This window comes from Pristiophorus japonicus, chromosome 5 (assembly GCF_044704955.1).
Source record: "Pristiophorus japonicus isolate sPriJap1 chromosome 5, sPriJap1.hap1, whole genome shotgun sequence".
NCBI classification, from domain to species: Eukaryota; Metazoa; Chordata; class Chondrichthyes; family Pristiophoridae; genus Pristiophorus; species Pristiophorus japonicus.
Genome location: NC_091981.1, coordinates 246,414,781 through 246,436,908, shown reverse-complemented (window position 1 = coordinate 246,436,908; position 22,128 = coordinate 246,414,781). Strand labels below are relative to the sequence as shown.

The window sequence follows — 22,128 nt, the reverse complement described above, 5'->3', positions numbered from 1 at the left end:
ATGTCTTTGTCCTCAACTACGTTGCAGAGCCTAAATGGCTCGCAAGCACTGTGATTGCCAAAGAGGGGAATAGGATTCTGGTAGTTAAACTTCCCAATGGACAAATCTGCCGCAAACACGTGGTTCAAACAAAAAGGAGGTTCAGCAACCCCATAGAAGAATCAGAGGAAGAACATGATGTAAAGTTCACTCCTCCACAGGTAACCGAACACCAGAACCAAGCGGAAGAGAGCCCAGTCACTATGGGCAGTCCGGACAGACCTGAGGCACTGCAAACAGCAGACACTCAGGCCAGCGCCCAACAACCGGAGCCCCAACTCAGGTGCTCTACAAGGGAACGTAAACCACCAGAGAGACTTAACCTGTGATCCCAATAAGACTTTGGGGGGGAGGTGATGTCCTGTATTTAACTGTCATTGTAACCAATGTATAAACTGACCTAAGTTGTAACCAATGTATAAACTGACCTAAGTTGTACACTGTGAGAACATTGACCACTAGGTGGTGAACTTGTGGGAGACACTCCTAACCTGGACTTTCAGGTATAAAAGGGAAAGCTCCACCCACCTTCCTCACTTCAGTGCTGGCTAATAAAGGTTACTGGTCACTACTCTCTGAAGTATTGGCCTCGTGTGCATTTATACTGTATAGTAAGGACATATTAGTTGCCAACATGAACTAGCAGCTGAAGGGTTAACACCGGAGACGCTGCAATACTGTCAGGACCAGAATGATAAACTCTGCTCTCACAGTAAAAGGCGGTAGTGGGCGAGACGTGGGAGTTGGCAGAGCAGGAATTCCCCATTCATTGCTTACTGGCGCCGCTCGTCAATAGCGCTTATTTTTATTTTCATTTTCTGTTCCGTGTGGTCAACGTATTCGGAGCATCTGTTTTCACCTGCTTATGGTTCGGTTTGTTTTCGACAACAGTCGTAAACCTGTTTATTATTACTCCGGAACTGGAGGCACATTTCCTGTTTTTGTTATGTTATTTACTCGAAATTCTTGTGTTGGCGACTGAGCCGCCGGGATGCTCATTTGATGGTCAGTTTGCAATTCGCATTTTTATAATTTCCTCTTCAACATCTGAACTCTTTCCAGGTTTAACAGTTTGCCGAAATAGCTCTCTGTAGTAACATGAATAATTGAACCCATGCTCGCTTTATATGTCTGGGTCAATAGTAGTTCCTCGAGGCTTAACAACTAGTTGCAGATGTTACATAGAAGTAAGAAAATTTACAGCACCAGCTCTGTGTTCGTGCTCCACACGAGCCTCCTCCCACTCTGCTTCATCTCACCCTGTCCACATAACCTTCTGTGTTGAATAATTAAGTTTTATTATGGTTGGAATTAATTTTGATTATTTTAAAATTAACCATCAAAAATAACTATTGAAGTTTTATGATTGGAATTAATTCTGATTATTTTAAACTGTGTTTAAATAAGATGTGATTTCAAATGATGGAGATATTATTAATAATAACTGAATGCAGCACTTTCATTTGAGTACTGACAATGTTATTTTCACGCTGCCCTATCAAATCTGGGGTAATCCCTGCCTCGGTTGAGGACCGCCTCCTTACGCTTGCTGCCCACACACTCAGGTCTCAGTGGCTCCACGCACTGAAAGCCGAGAGCCCGCCCGCTGAGCCTGGGAATCACTGGCGTGTGTCACATGCACATTGTAGCTTGCCAGTCAGGCCAGAATGGCTGCAACGAGCGCTAGCTGCGGTGCGCCCGGGGCCGCGATCCGCCGTCGGGTGTGCTGATGCGCTCTGCTTGCCTCTCTTTTGTCAGGACAGACGCTGTGATCGAAAGAAGGAGGCGATGGAGTACATGCTCACCGAAAGTCTCGATAACGCTAGGTTAGAATTGCTGCTGGAACAAGTGAGCGACGTGATGGAGGTCCTGGAGGCGTTGTACCCCTCGGAGGACACCGCTCTGTACCGGGATAATCTGCCTTCGCTGGCGCAGGACTCGGATGAAAACGAGGAAGGAGTTCGAGTGGACGGTGCTCGGGACGGTCACCGGCTGCCCTTCCTCTCCTCTGTCAGATACGGGACAGTGGAGGATTTACTCAACTTTGCAAATCAGGTGTCAAATACTTCCCGCGGCCACCTCAAACACTTCAGAAACCGCGAGGCAGGTGTAATATTAAATAAGGTGAGGAATTTCGAAATTCACCAACGTTATGAGTGCATGTAAGAGATTATTCATAATACGGTAGTTCATGCTGCGCGGCTTATATATAAATAGTTTTATGCTGCATAACCTATTTAGACTGATAAAGATGGAAATTCCACTCAAGTAAATCTAGAATTTTTGAATATACTGAGTATTTGTTAAAGGTGCTATATAAATGCAAATCTTTCTATAGAACAAAAAAACTTGTATTTATTTAGCGCCTTTCACTACCTCAGGATGCCTCAAGGCGCTGTACAGTCAATGAAATACTTTTGAAGTATAGTCACTGTTGTAATGTAGGAAACACGTCAGCCAGCTAGTGTGTGCACAGCAAGATCCCACAATCAGCAATGAGGTAAATGGCCAGGTACTCTTTTTTAATGATTTTGGTTAAGGGATAAGTATTGGCCAGGACAGCAGGGAGAAATCCCCTGCTGTTATATGAATAGTGCCGTGGGATCTTTAACGTCCACCTGAGAGGACAGATGGGGCCTCGTTTTACCGTCTCATCAGAAAGACGCATCTCTGACAGTGTAGCACTGCACTGATTTCAGTACCAATGGAAAATGTTTTGCAGCTCAAAGTATTTTTAACCTATTTCTAAACTCACGGGAAGTGCTATTCATTTGTAAGGGTGCTTTTTTTCCATTTATGCAATAGGTCTGTGTTCCTCAAATTGATGGGGGAGGAGAGGCTGAATTAATTTTCGTATTGTGGTCTTTGATTGTTGTCTCTGTTTCTTTTACAAAAGGATATAGCAATTAAAAATGGACATTATCAGGTCGATTCAGAGGTCTTCTTGTTTCCATGGAAATTTGCCCATAGGAATATTGGTCCAGGCTACATTCCTCGAGGTACCTTTGGAAAGTGTCACCTTGCACAGGACAGAGAAACAAAAAAGCGAATGGCATGCAAATTGGTAAGTCATGTTAAAGTTTTTTTTTTAATCCTTTGACTACTGAAAAACATTTTCAACTTTCAAAGCACATAACTTTTTCTTATTGAACATTTGCAAAACTACATAAGACCACAAGAAGTTTTAGTAATAGGAAAAGTCTATTGACCCAACAAGCCCATCCAATTTTGATTGATCTCAGTCATCAACTCACATTATCATCATATCCCTCAATCTCCTCTCTCTAGAAACACATCTAGTTATCTCTTTAAACCCATTTATATTGTTCACTTTAGTAGCCACTTCTCATAACTTGCATCACAACTTTTTGTGCAGAAATAGTTCCATGTGACTTCCCTTTTTACTCCTAACTTCCTAATTTTAACTTGAGCCTCCTGGTATTTGAATCCAACAGTAAACAATTTGCTTGGATCAGCTTTGTTATTTCCTTTCATAATCTTTAAAATTTGGATGAATTTTAATAGAAGTAGGTAATTTAAATGGATGGAAAATTGGGCAGATTTCTTTAAAGATTCCTTTTTTAAAAAAAAAAATTTAAAATTAAAAAATGTCCTCTGTCCCACTCAACTTTCTGATATTTGTTGCACCAGGCAATCCAATATACCTGGGTACAAACCCAGGAAAGTCTCCCTGTATTCCGGTTACCTGTTCGATTCTAGTGAAGGAACGCTAGTGTATCCCTGAAACTGTGATTTAAAAACTGAGTGTCCTGAGTGTTGCTGAGCAAACTGATTGGTTTGTGGAATACGTCACAAACCACAATCAAGCTATGACTCAGCAATGGTTTCACTTATTTTACTGCATGATTTCTGTTTCCAACAAGGAATATTTTATAAATATAAAGGTATGAATAAACCAAATTAAAACACCAGAATATCATTACCACTATCAGGTCAGTTAGTAATTAAAAAGAACATGCATTTGCAAATGTCTTGAATTAATTCTCCAAACATCTGCACATTACAATTAACAACAGTGGTACAATGGCACATGAGTCCTTTTACAAAACTGTGTTGTAGTGCAGTGTTTTGGAGCACAGAGCAGCAGGATGAACCATCATGCCACAAATCCCCATGTGGCGATGCCAGATGTGTCGCCCAGCGAAGGTTAATCGGTTTCTTATGTGAAGGGAGATGAAATAGGGAGGGAGGAGAGGAAATCACTTCAGTCCTCTTTCACTTGCCTCCAGGGAGTTGGACAAGGGATGACACTGTACAAGTGTGACAGATGGTTAGCCATTGTGTGGCCAAGAGAAAGCTGAAAGGACAAATGATGAATTACCAAAAAAGAAAAACAAAATAAGAGGAATGGCCCTGAAATTGTGGCCTCTCTGGGTGCGTATGATGTGCGCACGCGCCCGAACAGGCCTCTCAAGTTTAGGCACATGCGCTGAAATCCGGAACTTATGAACTGTCAAAATGTCTTTTGACAGATCCACGCATACGAAAGTAAAGGGCCTCCACGGGCGGCGATTTGGGCCATTTGCCCAATTCTAGCCCAGCGAATGCCCTTAAAGCTCTTGCATAAGGCCTGCTTTTACCAGCGTAAGAGTTTTAATAGATAGAAAAATGAAATGTTGTCACTAATTTTTATATTTTAAAAACCCTGTCCATTAAAGTACCGTAAGTTTATTTTTAACCCTATTAAAACATTTTAAAAACATTTTTAAAAAAATAATTTTTTTCCTGTAACATATTCAATTTCAATTAATTTTAAATATGTGAGGTGTTTTTTTTTATTTATTATGTTGTGTTTTTGGGGGTATTCTCATTGATAGTAATGGGAGATCGTACAAACGGAACTCACCATTATTATCAATGAGAATATTACATTGTGATTGGTGGTCCAGACCCACGTGATCTCAGGTTGCACTTACGTTCATGGGATGAGTGGCCTCTGCACTGGGCTGCGCATCTAGGCCTCGGACCGGAAGTGTTTGTTCCTCCAGCACCACCAGATACTTTCGTTTAAAAAAAAAAAATTCATTAAAAAAATTTGATTGGTGGCATCTGCCCACAGAAAGTCTCCGATCACAATTTTTGGCCCAATGTATTTGTCAGCCTATATTTTTTTAAATCCTATCAGTGTTTTTAGCATACCCTTAATTTCTCTGAATAATTTTTGGAGTTCCCCAGAGTGGGTAAGTACATGCTACATTACTGAGCTGTTCAGTGTACAAAGGAACCGGATTCCGCCACGGGTTTGTGTTGAGTCAGCTGATGCAGCGACAGGGGCTGGTACAATTGGCCTCGGTATTCCTGGGCTAAGGATGGGAAAGGCTAGCCAGGGTTCCCATTTCTGCTTTGTATCTGATTGCATTGCTGGAAAGTGTGCAGCTTTGTAGATGCCAAGTGGGTGAGGACTGTATCAGGCACCCCACGTGGTAAAATAGCCTGCTGATGCTCGCAGTATATATATCCTCACATGGCCATTTAGGGGAGACACAATATTCCATAATGAGTCACTGCCTTCGGGAAAGGTGGCAAGAACATTGGTGAAATAAATGTACTCTTAATTTTCTATATCATTATAATATATATATGCAAATCTTATTTTATGAGTCAGACAATGCATTTTGTTTTAAATCTAAGATTCCAGTGGAATACTTTAAGCCTGCTGACATACAAATCCAGGCACGGTTCCGCCATGAGAACATTGCAGAGTTATATGGCGCCTTGCTGTGGAATGAGACCATACACCTCTTCATGGAGGCCGGAGAGGGAGGCTCTATCTTGGAAAAACTGGAAAGCTGTGGGCCCATGAAGGAATTTGAAATCATATGGTTAACCAAACATGTCCTCAAAGCACTTGACTTCCTGCATTCCAAAAAAGTCATACATCATGACATTAAGCGTAAGTTTTTTTTTTCCTTTCTAAGATTTGCGCATAACAGCAAATCTGTTGAAGTCTATCCAGCAAAGGGAATGTTGAAATGATGTTGTCTCATGTTTGGTCAATTCCTCACAGCCAGCAACATAGTTCTCATGTCAACCAAGGCAGTGCTAGTAGATTTTGGACTCACTGTCCAGATGACTGAAGAAATCTACATTCCCAGAGATATTCGAGGAACAGAGGTGAGAATGGTGATTGTATTGATAACACTTCAGTTGTATAAGGCCTCAATTTTTTTTTACATCTATTAACTCTTTCAAATTGGATGGTTTTAGTTATACAGTGTTCCACGTGTATTTCTGGAACTTCTCAAATCATTCACAATTACTTTTGGCAAAATATCCAAATGAGTTTCCCCAGGTAGCAAGTTTCTCTGGTTCCATGCAGACTGCGACTAGGAAGTGGCAGTGGTGTTTCTCATGCAACATCTTTACTGTGGAGTATTGAGATCTGTCATTTTGCATGTACTCAGAACTTCCTCCAAGAAGTTTCTGATTTAAAAAAATAAACAAATTTGGTATGCCGCTGGTTTAATGGTTTGGAGTGCATGTGCCTCTGAAATTGTGGTTTCTGTATTAGTTGCACATATCCCTTGGATATTTTGTCACAAATTCACTCCATCTTTGGTGACTGCTTCATCTTTGGTGAACAATCTGTTCCATGTTTGGGGACACATCCATTTCACATTTTGTGATGGACATGGCTTGCTGATTGACACATGAGGTTTTCAGAGCGGATATAATATAGGAGCACAGCACTGAAGACAATGGTGTAATGAATAGTAGCACAATGCATCTGAGCTATTTAGAACAAAAGTGCCCCCTTATCTGCAAATACTTGTGCACCAAAAGATCTTTTCGCATAATTTTTAGCATGTTTGTGCATGTTTCTTTAGATGTGTATTGCAAGGCAAATCTAGAGCAAGTGTACAGACTTCTAGAAAGCCAAATAAATTGAATCCCATTTGAGGTAGCACGATGGTGCATTATATCGGACATAGGTTTGTGACCTTTGAGTTGCTGCATCATGAGTTCATAATTTAAGGTGTGCCAGTGTAGAGACCCAGTACTTCTTTTTGGGAGTATGGGGAGATTGAAGCCTTGAGATTTCCTTGCAGCAATTACTCTGCCGTTGGGAGATGCATAAAAGCATGCAAATCCTCTCAGCTGGGGAAAACAACAACAACTTAGAAACATAGGTGCAGGAGTAGGCCATTCGGCCCTTCGAGCCTGCACCGCCATTCAATGAGTTCATGGCTGAACATGCAACTTCAGTACCCCATTCCTGCTTTCTCACCATACCCCCTTGATCCCCCTAGTAGTAAGGACTTCATCGAACTCCTTTTTGAATATATTTAGTGAATTGGCCTCAACAACTTTCTGTATAGAAACTTGAATTTATATTACGCCTTTAACGTAGTAAAACGTCCCAAGGCACTTCATAGGAGTATTATAACACAAAACGTTTGACACCGAGCTACAAAAGGAGAAATTAGGGCAGATGACTAATAGCTTGGTCAAAGAGGTAGGTTTTAAGGAGCGTCTTAAAGGAGGAAACCGAAATAGAGAGGTTTAGGCAGGGAATTCCAGAGCTTGGGGCCCCAAGCAACAGAAGGCACGGCCAACAATTGTTGAACGATTATAATCAGGGATGCTCAAGAGAGCAGAGTTAGAGGAGCGCAGATATCGTGGGGGGGTGGTGGTTATGGGGCTGAAGGAGATTACAGAAATAGCGAAGGGTGAGGCCATGGAGTGATTTAAAAACCAGGCTGTGAATTTTGAAATCGAGGCATTGCTTAACCGGGAGACAATATAGGTAAGTGAGCACAGGGGGGACGAATGAGCAGGACTTGGTGCCAGTTAGGACACAGGCAGCAGAGTTTTGGATGACCTCAAATTTACATAGGGTAGAATGTAGGAAGCCAGCCAGGAGTGTATTGGAATAGTCTATTCTCGAGATAAGAAAAGCATGAATGAGGGTTTTAGCAGCGGATGAGCTGAGGCAAGAGCAAAGATGGGTGATGTTACAGAGGTGGAAATAGGTGGTCTTAGTTGTGCCACAAATATGTGGTCGGAAGCTAATTTCAGGGTCAGATATGACACCAAGGTTGTGAACCGTCTGGTTCAGCCTCCGACAGATGTTTGGGAGAGGGTTGGAGTCAGTTGCAAGGGAACGGAGTTTGTGGTGGGAACCGAAAACACTGGCTTTGGTCTTCCCAATATTTAATTGGCGAAAATTTCAGCTCCTCCAGAATTGGATGTCAGCCAAGCAGTCTCACAATTTAGAGACTGACGCGGGGCCGAGAGAAGTGGTGGTGAGGTAGAGCTGGGTGTCATCGGTGTACATGTGGAAACTGCCGCTGTGTTTTCGGATGATGTCGTCAAGGGGCAACATGTAGATGAGAAATAGGAGGGGGCCAAGGGTAGATCCTCTGGGGACACCACAGGTAACAATGCGGGAGCAGGAAGAGAAGCCACTGCAGCTACGATTAGATAGATAAGATTGGAACCAGGCAAGTGCAGTCCCACCCAGCTGGACGATGGTGGAGAGGTGTTGGGGAAGGATGAAGTGGTCAACCATGTCAAAGGCTGCAGGCTGGTCGAGAAGGATGGGGCCAGCAAACGAGTGTGCCTGCTGTAGGGAGTCTCCAAGAGGAGGGGAGTCAAACCACCCAAATTAATACAATTCCTGATGGCTCAGTTATTAAAAGCTCCACCCATTCTGGAACTGAGCCACACAGGCCAGGAAAGTCCCAGGCGCTCTCCTGGGTCTGTTGAATTAGCTGATCTTGGGCCAGGAAGCAGTTGGGATGATGAAATTAGCTTTAATAGTCCTGCCAGGGTTCCTGCTTCTGATCGCTATCCAGTAACTGCTGCAGGTAACTGTGGACATTACATGAGGATGTGTCAAGACTGTCAACATCCCAAAGAACTGCGCTCCAGCATTACTCAACGCCTTTGGGAAGGTAAGGGAGGAACTTGGGAAAAATATTCAAAGTAAAAATGTCGATAGAAGATGATCTCCATGGGTTGGAATGAGTTTAACTAATGTTAATACAGGTGCAGCGCCTAAAATCCGTAACCCTCGGGACTGAGGCCGTTCTGGATTACGGGCTTTTCCGACTTTCAATTTGTTTCTGACATCACGAATCCGGAAACACCCGAGCCCAGGTTTGGGTATTTCCGGATTTTGGAACATCAGAAAGGGGGAGGGGGGGGATTCCCACTGAGGAGCTGTTTGGTCTGTCCGGCCCCACCGATGAGGTCGCCGTCGGGCCAGCCCCGCCGAGGATGTCATCGGGCAGGCCCCGCCAATGAGGTTGTCGGGCGGGCTGGTGGGAGGCCCCGAGGTAAGGGCAGCGGCGGTGAGGCAGGGCTGTCAGGTACGAATCCTGGATTCCGGATTCTGGAACGCCGAATTCTCGACGCTGCATCTGTAACAAGCAATTTACAGCTGCACCAAAATCTCATGAAGTTTTACAATAAATATTGAAAACAAAGCTGGCTCCACTCATCAAGCTTATTTCCAAACATAAGAGGCATTGAAATCATTTCTTAGGCAGGTGGATTCCCCTTGGTAAATAAGCTGATGACATTTCTTCCCAGTAAGGAATGCATTACCAAGTAAAAAGATACCGGGAAGGAACTGCCCAAACAAAATTTTGTTTATTCATGTAAGTTGCTGTAAAAGTTTAAAGGAACACGGTCTCCATGATTAAGTGTTTTGACAGGCCTTTTGTTTGTTTGGTGCCATTTTGTCACGGTGTTGTTGCACTCAAGTGTCAAAATAATGACCTACTCTTAAGTACCATTTCACTGTGAGCTGCAGATAGAGAATAACGTTTGGAAAACAGTGTTTCATGAAGATGGTTCCCCTTTAAATGGGATAAACATTGGTTCAGAAAAACAGGTTTTATAATCTACCTGGATTGTATATGGTCTTAATAAGTAACTTGTGTTCCGTGAATGAACATTTCTTCCACGAAGATTTGTAGTAGAGGTGATAACTAAGATATTGTTCACATGCTTTTGAAGGTCACACTGGGTTCATATAAAGTTCTGTTCAGTCTTTTTGGAGAGCCCTATTTCTTGTAAATTTATAATTGGTTTATTCTAGCTTATCTGCTATAAATGATGCAGAGCCATTTAACTCTCTTTCACTTGTTAGTATATCACTATGGATGTTGGATGTGAACCAGCTGTGACACGGGACGTTTGCACAAGGCTGCTTCAGACAACTAATGCAAATCTGTGTCTACTGTCTGCAGCAAATTACATCTGTCAGGCTGGAAGACCAGTGGATGTGATTGGCTGAAGATTTATGCAGAGAATGCAATAGCACATGGGCATTCTGATCAGAATAAAATGCAGGATAAGGTGTTATATAAATGCAAATATTATACTTGGTATTGGTTTTATGATCAATCTTTTTTATTATTGATTCTCGGGATGTGGGTGTTCTTGGCATTTATTGGCCATCCCTAATTGCCCTCAGCTTGAGACAACTGAGTGGCTTGCTAGGCCACTTCAGAGGGCAGTTAAGAGTCAGCCAAGTTGGTGTGCGACTGGGTAAGGGCAGCAGGTTTCCTTCCCTAAGGGACATTAGTGAACCAGTTGAGTTTTTACGACAATCCGACAGCTTTTTTTACCAGATTAAAAAAAAAACTGAATTAAAAATCTCAAACTGACATGATGGGATATAAACTTTTGTTCTGTGGATTATTTGTCCAGGTCTCTGGATTACCGGTCCAGTAATATGACCATTACCCTACCATACTCTGTTTCTGTTTATTAGTTCACAGAACATTGGTAACAAAATGTTTGCAGTACATTAGAAATATTTTGACTGCAATTTCTGCAGTGAATGTGCTCACTAATCATTCCTGATGTACTTGTGTGTTATATCGGTGGAAGGCAACAGCATGTAGTGTAGGTTGTCATCGTTTGATACCGTATATTCAGTAGGCAAAATATAAATATTCTGCTGGAGCCTTGTGTTATGTTACTTTCAAAAAAGATTAATATGGCTTTAAATCTCAGTTTTTCATTAAATGAAAGATGATAACCAAGCTATAAGTTTGAGTGGCAAAGATTTCAAATTTAAGTACTTAAGTATTTAATATACTTAGAGGTTTTGTTATTGCCAAATGAAAACATTTTGTGAGAAGGATTGTAAGCCATGAATTAACTATAGATTTATATTTTGTTTTAGTTCTATATGAGTCCAGAAGTTATTACCTGCAGAGGTCATTCAACAAAGGCAGACATCTACAGTCTTGGTTCTACCATCATCCACATGCAGACTGGGAATCCACCCTGGGTGAAGAGGTATCCTAGGTCAGCTTACCCATCATATCTGTACATTGTAAGTTTCCATAACAACAAATCTAAATTAAAAGTAGAGATCACATCAAAGTTAAATAACTGTCTAATCAAACAAATGCAATGTTCAGTAAGAGAGCCCTATGTGGGACAAATGTACATTAAGGAAATTGTTTGACTTGCATTGTTGGAGTAGGTCCCTGCAATTGTTGTAAAGCAATGGGTCCCTATTTTAAATAGAGAAATTGGGCGAGGGGTTAAGACACATAATGCAGGACACCACTAAGGTTGAAAAGTAACACAGCAGATGAAATGAATCAAGAAGTGGTGACTAGATATTGTCATCTAATCGGTAGATAATGGAATGAAGGGAAGACTGAGAATTGCAAGTTCCCCAGTTTTAAGGTCACAAGAAAATTTAAGTAAAGCATTTTCTTTTTAAAATTAAGTAAAACAATTTTATTGAAAAATGATATTTGTCTTCTGATCTTTTGTATTACCTAGGAAGTTAGTTTTCTCATTACTTGTAGAAGCGTGGGTTATTCAAGACAGGAATTAATCATTGTAAAACTAACTACTATTGGACCAGATTTTGCTGTAGCAGGGTTTCTAACAGCGTGTGCCGTTAGTTAGACTTGCCCTCGCACCCTTCAGCTTAAAACATTTTTGCCCACTAAGTTGTAAAAAGTGTGAGCTGATAATGGCGCAGAAAGGGAAATCTGGTATCTGGGACCTGAGTGAACAGGACAAGCAACTGTGTATCTGCTTAACTAATCAGATTGAGAAAAAAGTAGTGGAAGGATTGAAAAGGAAGGTGAATTTAGTGTTAAGTCAAGTACAGAAAGAGAAATAAAGAGAAAGAAAGAAAGATTGGGTTGAGAGAAAAAAGATATAGAAAGGAAAAGTAGATTTTTAAAAAAAAAATTGACATTCAAAAATCTCCAACAACAATTAACACTTGATGAAATGAGACTCCAAACTTTTTAATAGTTAATTTTCAGTGCCAAAGAGGGTGACTGGCAGTAATTAACAATGATCACATTATTAAAAGGCTACATACACTTGTGATAAGAAGACAGAACTTTCTGTAGCGTGTTTAGTTTGTATCTACCAATCTGGAGTTTTATTTTTCTCAACAAGCTCTTCCCCATTTAGCAAATGCATCATCCAGCCTTGTAGACCAGTATGGCCTCAGGTTTGACTGGGTTAGCTAATCTCCAGGTAAAGGTATTGCATTTGGTTTTAGTGCTAAGAAAGAAGAAAAATCATTCAGACTTCCCATAGCTCATCACTATTGAGTGACCCCTGTTGGAACGAGTGCTTGAGTGGTCGTGAGGTGAAGCTCAGCTGTGATACCACCCACATTCAAATTTCATGCCAGCATTCACTGTCTTGGCTAACCAATAATGCATGGCCACTTTGGTAAGGGTGCCAGAGGCCAGCTGGTGTTCCTGGATCCAAAGCCCAGCATATCAGTCTGGAAAAGAGAGGAGAAACTTGGGACAAATCAGGCTGCCTCGTGCTGCAGTGTGAAGTTCTGTAATTTGATTCCTGGCAGCTGGCAGCCAGGCCACATCACTAAGCAGTTACCCAAAGTGTAGAACAGAAACTCGGGCAGAATAGGAAATCAGACAAGGCATCTCTCCTAACAGTTGGTCGAAGAGAAACATTGGAAGAGGCCTATTAGCTGCTTGACTGCTGTCTTGGCTAGACATTGCTACCTAACTCTGGAGGACCCTGAGAGAAAGAAAAAAAAATGAAAGTGGCAGAAATAATTCAAAGGAATAAATGCTTCCAGTTTGTAAATTCTATCGGTTATTTTTGTAAATTCTGTTACTTTTTCTGAAGATCCACAAGCAGGCTCCACCATTAGAAGACATTGCGGAGGACTGCAGCCCTGCCATGAGGCAGTTTATTGAAGCCACATTGGAGAGAAATCCAAAGCAAAGGTCGTGTGCAGGAGAGCTGTTGAAGCATGCAGCAATGAGCCCCCCACCTGAAGATCAGCCCCGCTGCCAGAGCCTTGACTCAGCCCTCTTCGAAATAAATCGGATCTTTCGGAGAAAAGAGCTGGAGTTACCGGAACAAATTTGTGGTACGTCCTTTCGCTTTTTTCTAGCTGGGGGGGGCGGTGAGGGGAGGGGAAAATGATTTTGAAACAAATAACGGGTGTCATTTTAACCCAACTAACCAGGCGGGAAATCCATGTGATTGGGTGGAGCGATGTTTTACACCCCGCCCAATAGTACTCTCCATTGACAACAATGGAGAATAAAATCGGGCGGTGTGTGAAGCCAGCGTTGCACCCGATCCCGTCAGTTTGCTGACAGACGGGAGAGGTTAAAATTTCCCCCAATGTCTTTAATGATACTCCGCCAGCAAAAGGGAAAGCTGCTGGATCTGTGGTCTGCTGGATCTAGTTGCTACAATAAGTCCTTGAGTTGGGGAGGTTGGAAAGTGATCTAGAGGTTTCATTTCTGATCCTGCTAGAAAGTGCATCTGAGTTACATTGACTGAGGACAGAGTGCGGTTTACCTATGATTTACCCTCCGCCCCCCCCCCCCCCCCCTCCCCACACCACCACAATTGACTAGCTTGCCAGTAATCAGTGTCTGGGTTCACAAGAACAAACAAATGGACACACATACATTTACATAGCGCCTTTCGAGACCTCAAGAGCTCCCAAAGCGCTTTACAGCCAAATAAGTATTTTTTGAAGTGTCATCATAGGCAGTCCCTCGGAATCAAAAAATACTTGCTTCCACTCTTAGAATGAGTCCTTAGGTGACTGAACAGTCTAATACGAGAATCACAGTCCCTGCCACAGGCGGGAGAGACAGTCGTTGAGGGTAAGGGAGGGTGGGACTGGTTTGCCACATGATCTTTCCGCTGCACGCGCCTGATTTCTGCATACTCTCGGCGATGAGACTCGAGGTGCTCAGCGCCCTCCCGGATGCACTTCCTCCACTCGGGGCGGTCTTTGGCCAGGGACTCCCAGGTGTCAGTGGAGATGTTGCATTTTATCAGGGAGGCTTTGACGGTGTCCTTGTAACGTTTCCTCTGTCCACCTTTGGCTCGTTTGCCATGAAGGAGTTCAGAGTAGAGCGCATGCTTTGGGAGTCTCATGTCTGACATGCGAACGATGTGGACATTGCGAAGTGTAGTCGCTGCTCTAATTAGGAAAGGCGACAAGCAATTTTGCGCTGATTTCCCACAAATGGCAATGACATAATGACCAGATAATCTGTTTTTACTGATGATGGTTGAGAGATAAACATTGGCCAGGACACCGGGCCGATCTCCCCTACTGTTTTTTGAATAATGTCATGGGATCTTTTACATCCACCCGAGAGAGCAAATGGGGCCTCGGTTTAACGTGCCATCTGAAAGACGACACTTCCGACAGTGCAGCGCTCCCTCAGTAATGCACTGGAGTGTCAGCCTGGATTACGTGTTCTCATCAAGAATGGTTACATCTGTGAGGCACAGAGGATGGATAGCATCTGAGTAACTGTGCCCAGCGTGAGTTAGTGCCTTCAGGAAAGGAGGGGAGCCAATTTGAGGTGTGGGAAAAACGGGAGAGTTCCAAATGAAAAAAATTCCTGAAGCCAAACACACAATTTAGAGTGTCTCAATTTCAATTCGGATACAATTATGATTTATAATACTGAGCTGGAGTATTAGATGCATCAATAGAAATAGAAAATATATAGAGAAGAAGAATATTACAATGGCAAAGGGGAGCTTCAATCCTTCGGGATAAAGTTTCCACTGTTTATGATCTATAATAAATAACATGTTTGGGTTAAAATAAAAAGGTCAATGACCTTGTTTAAATTGCAAACAGAGGGATATCATCTGAGTGCATTAACCGGTTTGTTCAAAATAGCACAAAAGGAATTTTCCCTTGTACTGATGATCTCTTGGGACCTGAATGGCTAAATCCTCACATTCCAGTCTAGGATCTGGCCAACAGCAGTTTGCAAGCTAGGCCTATCCTCACCTTCTAGATGTAACCTGGGATATTTTATTCTTCATAACTCCACTCCATCGGTTATCTTTTTCTCCAAATTTCTCCCCTCCTTTGCTGAAATCACTGATCAAATGTAAGCCGTTTCTAAACTGTATGGCCCAGAGTGAATTCACTATCAGTCACAACCCCACTTTCAGATTCTCTGCTTCCACATGGTTATTGTTCAGAGCACACAATGGCCTGAGAGTGACAATGGCACATGGCTGTTGACAGTATGACTCCATGTTGATTTATTGGAGGCATTTGTTTGGAGAGGTACTTAATTTTACTTTCCACCTTTGCACCCCATTCTATCTGAGATAATGGCAAACAAATTCAATTGGCAATTTGGAGAGAGAAAAGGTAGCTTTGAGGTACTTGAGAAAAATCAAATGCAATATTGGATTTTATTGCAAGAGGTATAGAATAGAAAACATGAGAACATAAGAAATAGGAGCAGGAGTAGGTCTTTTGGCCCCTTGAGCCTGCTCCGCCATTCAGTAAGATCATGGCTGATTTGATCTTGGCCTCAACTCCACTTTCCTGTCCGCTCCCCATAATCCTTGATTCCCTTAACAGCCAGATGCACTGCCGCAGAGTGCTGGGCTGATCGATCACGGCTGAAGAGGATTGAAAAAGCACCATTGTAGAAATGTTTACACTCCCCTCGGCCACCTCCCCTTTAACTTTCGCCCCCGAAGCGTCCGGCCTCCCGCTCAATGCCTCCTGAAACGGTCAGTGTTTTCGCCTGGCAATGCTGCAGGGGGCAGAACCGAAGTTTAGGTACAGGGCGCTGATGGGGCGATGTGCACGGTGATGACATCATGATCTCCAGGTGAAGGAGATTGGGGCGCAACTTCCTACCGCCGCCACAAACCTCCCGCCGAAGTTAGCGGGAGTCATTCATCTCGCCGCGCCCAAGTCGGTAGGTGGTTAACACGCCCCGTTAACACCTCTGGGATAACAGGAGGCGCTAAGGAGGCCAATTTCTAGGCCAATGTTTACAATCTCACTATACATAGCACACAGAAGGAATCTTCCTCCTTGGATCATACTAGTGTAATTAAAGCATCTGCCAGAAATTAAGAAGTAAACTGTATTTAAGCATAAGGGGAGAGTTAGAGAGTTGTTTTAGAGTAGCACGTTATGTTACATTGTATGCAAGTGGTCGTGTGATGCGTTTTTTGTGAGTTGACATTCCATTGCTTACAAAAACAAAGATGTGCTGATATCCCTTTAATAATACTATCAAATAAATGAGCCCTTTTGAGAAAAAAATAAGATTTAGTAATATAGGGAAAGGGAAAAAAAAAAGTACGGAATTTAAATGTAGCAGATGGAAGCTTCTATTGCACATCATCTACATAGATAGGAGATTAGAAAAACAATCCCATCCACTGTTACAATGGTAAATATAATCTCGTCATAATCCTTGAGGGCAGAGCTGAAATGTAATGTTACCAAACCTGTCCTGCACCAGCTGCTTGCACAGCACTCCGAGTCATAGTGAATGTCAACAATCTGACAGTGTTGTGGGTGTTGGGCTAAATAGTGACCCAAGATCCCGGGGCCAGGAAAGGCATGGAGTGAGCAGATTGCTCGTGGTGGGGATGACACAATCAGCGTGGATCTGTTGTGTTTCCACCCTGCGTAAAAAGCAATCCAAATTCCAGTCGGGGGGGGGGTTAGGGGAGTAAGGGGCCCACTCCCACTATATACTGCGATTGTTTTGGGGGGGGGGGCGGTGAGGGTGAGGGGAGTAAGGGGCCCACTCCCACTATATACTGCGATTGCTTTGGGGGGGGGGGGCGGTGAGGGGAGTAAGGGGCCCACTCCCACTATATACTGCGATTGCTTGGGGGGGGGGGGGGTCGATGAGGGGAGTAAGGGGCCCACTCCCACTATATACTGCGATTGCTTTGGGGGGGGGGGGGGGGGGTGGCGATGAGGGGAGTAAGGGGCCCACTCCCACTATATACTGCGATTGCTTGGGGGGGGGGGGGTGGCGATGAGGGGAGTAAGGGGCCCACTCCCACTATATACTGCGACTGCTTTGGTGGGGGTGGGAGTTCTTGGGAATTTCCCAGGCTACCCCAGAAATTCTGCCCATGCATCATTATCATAGGCAGTCCCTCGGAGTCGAGGATGACTTGCTTCCACTCTAAAAGTGAGTTCTCAGGTGACTGAAGAGTCCAACGCAGGATCTACAGTTTCTGTCACAGGTGGGGCAGACGGTGGTTGAAGGAAAGGGTAGGTGGGGAGCTGAGGTCGACGTACGTTCCTTCCGCTGTCTATGCTTGGTTTCTGCTTGCTCTCGGTGATGGGACTCGAGGTGCTCAGCGCCCTCCCGGATGCTCTTCCTCCACTTTGAGTGGTGGTGACCAGCGCTTTGAGGTGTCTGCTGTATATAGCCCACATTGGGCCCCAGATAACTCCTGCCAGTTGAAATGGCCATGAGTTCTGTTTTGGGTCTGATAAAGCTAATCAAACCCAGAGTGGATTGATTAACTTTACAAACCTGCTCTTTTGTCCCGATGGAGTGAAGAGGAAAAACTAGTGCTGTCACCTGGTTGGCCTGATAAGGGCTTATCCTCTGGGATTGGCAGAGCACCCTCAGTTTTCCTTACTGCTGTTGGGGCGGGACCTCTCTTGCTCCAGTACAGGAGCGGGCAGCCTGCGTCTATTATGGAAATGACGGTCCTGATCTTTGCCTGAATACTGTCAGGAGACCCACTCCGCGACACTTCTCCCCACAGAGTATGGGTCCTGGCATTTCAGGGCTACTTGGTTCAGCTCATACCTGCTGTCAGTGGCTGGAAGAAGAACCTGGCACTGATGAGTTCTTGCTCCTCCCTCCTGTCATTAACTGTAAATGTAATAAACCACAACAGTGTGTTACTGGCCAGAGAGATTGCAAAAGCTCTCGAGCAGAAATTTTGAAAGTTGAGACATAGGTGATGAAGTAATGGCCCAGGTTTTATGGTTGTAATGATGGTGAAACTGCCAGCGTTTGCTGTCATTACTCTGTAAAAATAAAGGCAACTTCTGGCGTTCGGGCATGTGCAGTTAAACGGGAAAATCCAGAAGTTTGTGTTAGTGATTTCCTGCTCCTCCACAGTGTACGCTGTTGAAGACCCCACAGACGGCAATCAGCAAAGAATCAGTGAATTGACATGAAGTTCCCCTTTTACGCGACAATATCGCTGTTTAAAAACCCTGAAAAAGTTAAGCTTTATTCAGTAAGGTGAAACTAAGTTTTTAAACAGCCTAATAACTCATAATTACTGTTGAACATCCTCTCTGGCCCTGAAAAACTAATTTTATATTTGTGGAATGTCAAATGTTCACATTATGATAAAAATTCCATATTTGTTTAAAGTTTGTTTGATATTTCATCTACCATAATCCCATGTGTATGTTCCAGTCTTTATTTTGACCTCTGCAAAATGATTACAAAATGAAGGATAATCAGTGCTTTTTACTTCCTGGTTTGCTGTCTGTGAGAATTCTTCAATGTGAATGGCTGCTTAGCCTGCTTGATGCCATCACTGTTGTTAGATGCTGGAGATCCCCTAGACAGCCCCAGAATTCAATTAACGTTGGGAAACGTGAAATCAATGCCACAGAATTTGCTAGATCTTTGTGGGCAGGTTTTTTCAAGGTCATTGGTGAGTGCCGTCACTTCGCCTCTGTCCACAAAATTTGGGCCAACATATTTATTGTATCCTTTTAGCCTAGATAGATAGGAACAGGCCATTTCGCCCCTCGAGCCTGTTTCGCCATTCAGTGAGATTATGGCTGACCAAACTTCATATCCCCACCTTCGCCTCATATCCCTTAATACCTTTGGTTTTAAAAAAAATCAGTCAATCTCAGATTTAAAATTAACAATTGATCTAGCATCAATTGTGGTTCGCGGAAGAGAGTTCCAAACTTCTACAACTCTTTGTGTGTAGAAAGGCCTGGTTCTAATTTTCAGACCATGACCCTAGTCTCCCTAACCAGAGGAAATAGTTTCTCTCTCGCTACCCTTTCAGTTCTACAAGTAACACCGTTTTTGTTTTAGGAAGTTTATAGCGGAGAGAACTTGATTTTCCTAACTTAATTTTATTTTAATTCCAGATACTTCTGTATGCAGCACCGAAGAATCAACTGGAGGAAAAAGGAACCGCTCTCTTTATATTGACCTGGGTGCCTTGGCTGGATACTTCAACATAATCAGGGGTCCGCCTGGATCAGAATATGGCTGATATTATTATTTTAAAGCACCAAGGTACCCCTAGGCCTGCTGGTCTTACAAAGTATTGTCAAGAACAAGTGGAGTCAGCTACCTTCTGTGGTGCTGTAGAATCAGAGGATCCAGTCAGAGCGGGTCACTTAACGTTCCATCATTGTAATTGTAGCATTAAGAAAAAAGTGTTTCTTTTTTAGAAGAATACTTCACTACTAATGTATTTTATTCAGTTAACATCCCCAGTGCTGTATTTTTTTCTTCGTGTGAAAGGTGCAGTGATGGAGGAGTGCGGTATAAGGAATGTGAATGATGCTCGATTTTCTACAGCAAAAGCACTGTCACTTCTTTTCCTCTGTTGCCCCTAATGGTTTGGACGACGGATTAATGTTCTCGCTCCCTCTCTTTGCTTTCAGTGATCATCGCTGATTAATGTATTTCTCGAATGGAAAATTACTCAAAATGATGAGAGTTAGACTTGTCGAAATACATGTGTTCCTATGGAAACAAGAGCATGTATGTAATAAATGCCATGCAGACAATTAAATTGCACACAAAGTGTGCGGGGGGTTCACAGTAACCCTGTAGCTCTGTAAACATTGTGAGCTGATAGTTCTGTACACCCTGTGGGATGGGTCAGCCTCTGCTTTGTTCTGCAAAGGGTTCGTTAAGCAATAATGGAAGCACACCATGCATTAGCATCATGTTGTGTGTCATTGTCATGTTACTTCAGCTGCTAAAAGGAAAAAAAATGAAAAGGCAAGATAGTTCTCCCTGTTACTAAGGTAGCATATGTATGTATCATAACTCCTAATATGTTATTGTTAGTCTACTTTAATAATGTTTTTACTGATTAGTACATTTTATTTACTGCATAGAAAAGCTCTGAGAAAATCCGCAACTGAACCAAGCTAACGTTAACTATTGTGGCGGTGCCTGCACTATTCAAATCAGGGTGGCTCCATACTACAGTAGTGTAGTAGTTACGTTACTCGACTATTTATCTAGTGGCCTGGGTTAATAATCCAGGAAACTCGAGAGTTCAAATTCAGTTAAAAAGAAACCTGGAAAAAAAAAAGTTGGTGTCAGTAAAAGTGGCCAGGATGCTGTCAGGTTGTCGTAAAAACCCAACTGGTTCACCAGTGCCCTTTAGGGATGGAAACTTGCCGTCCTTACCGTGTCTGGCTCATATGTGACTCCAGTCCCACACCAAAGTGGTTGCCTCTCAACTGCCCTCTGAAGTGACCTAGCAAGCCACTCAGTTGTATCAAACTGCTTAAAAAGGCCCACCCTCTTCTCGGGAAAACGAGGGATGGGCAATATATGCTGGCCTCACTAGCAATGCCAACATCCTGAAAATGAATTCAAGAAATGTCAAGCTGAAACTGCATGTCTTTTATAAATATTCATCAGATTTTTCCGTCAAACTAGTTTGCCTGGGCCTGGCTTGGTTTACTGTGTCTTACTGAAACTATAGGTTTGAATCTTGCAGGCACCCATAGTGTATATTTTGCTTCAGGTTGTGTATGGGTTTTCTCGCTCTCGATCTTTGTATTGCTGTCGTACAGTCTAATAAAGTGTCTGAGACTACTGACTAGATTTTCATTTGATATTGAAAGTTTTTTTTAAAAGTTGCTGTTGTGAAGCTACTAATACTTATATAATTCCAATCCAGTGTATGTTTGTGCTTTATATTTTATACCAATTACTGATGATACAACAGCCAGTCACAATCGAGTTCAGGAATGAGCTCTGAGGATGTACTGATGGAATGCCAATGGGGTGCACAGCATGCTAGAGTGCTCCAATGTGCCGTGCTGTGCAATCGTAGGCCACAGATTTACCCAGATAGCAAATTGTCCAGTGTCGGTAACATATGGAGGGAGGCAAATATGCCTGGCCTAAAGAGGGAGCGCAGATCAGAGGGAGGGTCACTCCAGAGTGCTCTTGCCTATCTCCCATCAAAGATGGTAATACCAGAGACCCAAGATCAAGTTTTCTGAGGGAAAGGGACTCAGAAACATTTATTAAAAAAAAATCTCAGCAATGAAAAAGTCATAAGCTGCATTCACATTAAATCAACTGTGTCAGTTGCTCTGTCAACCAGTGCGAATGTAGTCATCAAAATGGATCAAATTCCAGTGACTCAGTGGGCGTTGTACTGATCTATGCCATGTCCCTGGACTAAGCACGGGGAAAATCATCAGCCAGGCTACCACTACTGATCACAATCTCGTAACTCCTGTCATTCACGGCAACTCGACGCAGGCCTGATCAGATGGAATCTGTGACCTTGTACCTAATGGTTTGTAGGTGGGTTGCGCAGCATCAGGGGTTTGGTCAAATCTGGAGAGAACAGCCGTTTCTGGAATTCCCCGACCTTTGACGCAAACATGAGGTCAGAAAACTCAACAACGAATCATTCCCCACACACAAAACCCCTGTGTTTAATGACTGCTTTCCATGGTTTGTTCACACCCTTCTGAGGTAGATTTTGGTCTGGGCCCAAACCAGGAGGCCCGAGGATCGGCAGAAATTGAGGCGAGCTTTACCCATCTGTCGCACTTCCACA

General features: G+C 43.1%; 1 protein-coding gene across 2 annotated transcripts; it reads left to right on the top strand.

Annotated features, from left to right (window-relative positions):
- Positions 1-777: 777 nt before the first annotated feature.
- Positions 778-21,155, top strand: map3k8 (mitogen-activated protein kinase kinase kinase 8). 2 transcript variants are annotated; one of them, XM_070881497.1, is made up of 8 exons: positions 778-1,044; positions 1,798-2,163; positions 2,936-3,103; positions 5,692-5,953; positions 6,068-6,174; positions 11,204-11,356; positions 13,162-13,408; positions 19,448-21,155. In XM_070881497.1, exons 1-8 carry the CDS (start codon positions 1,042-1,044, stop codon positions 19,573-19,575), a joined length of 1,434 nt encoding a protein of 477 aa, XP_070737598.1. In that variant the 5' UTR covers positions 778-1,041; the 3' UTR covers positions 19,576-21,155. The 2 variants fall into 2 exon arrangements, with proteins under 2 accessions (XP_070737598.1, XP_070737597.1); XM_070881496.1 differs by lacking the exon at positions 778-1,044 and having other exon boundaries at positions 1,632-2,163.
- Positions 21,156-22,128: the final 973 nt, after the last annotated feature.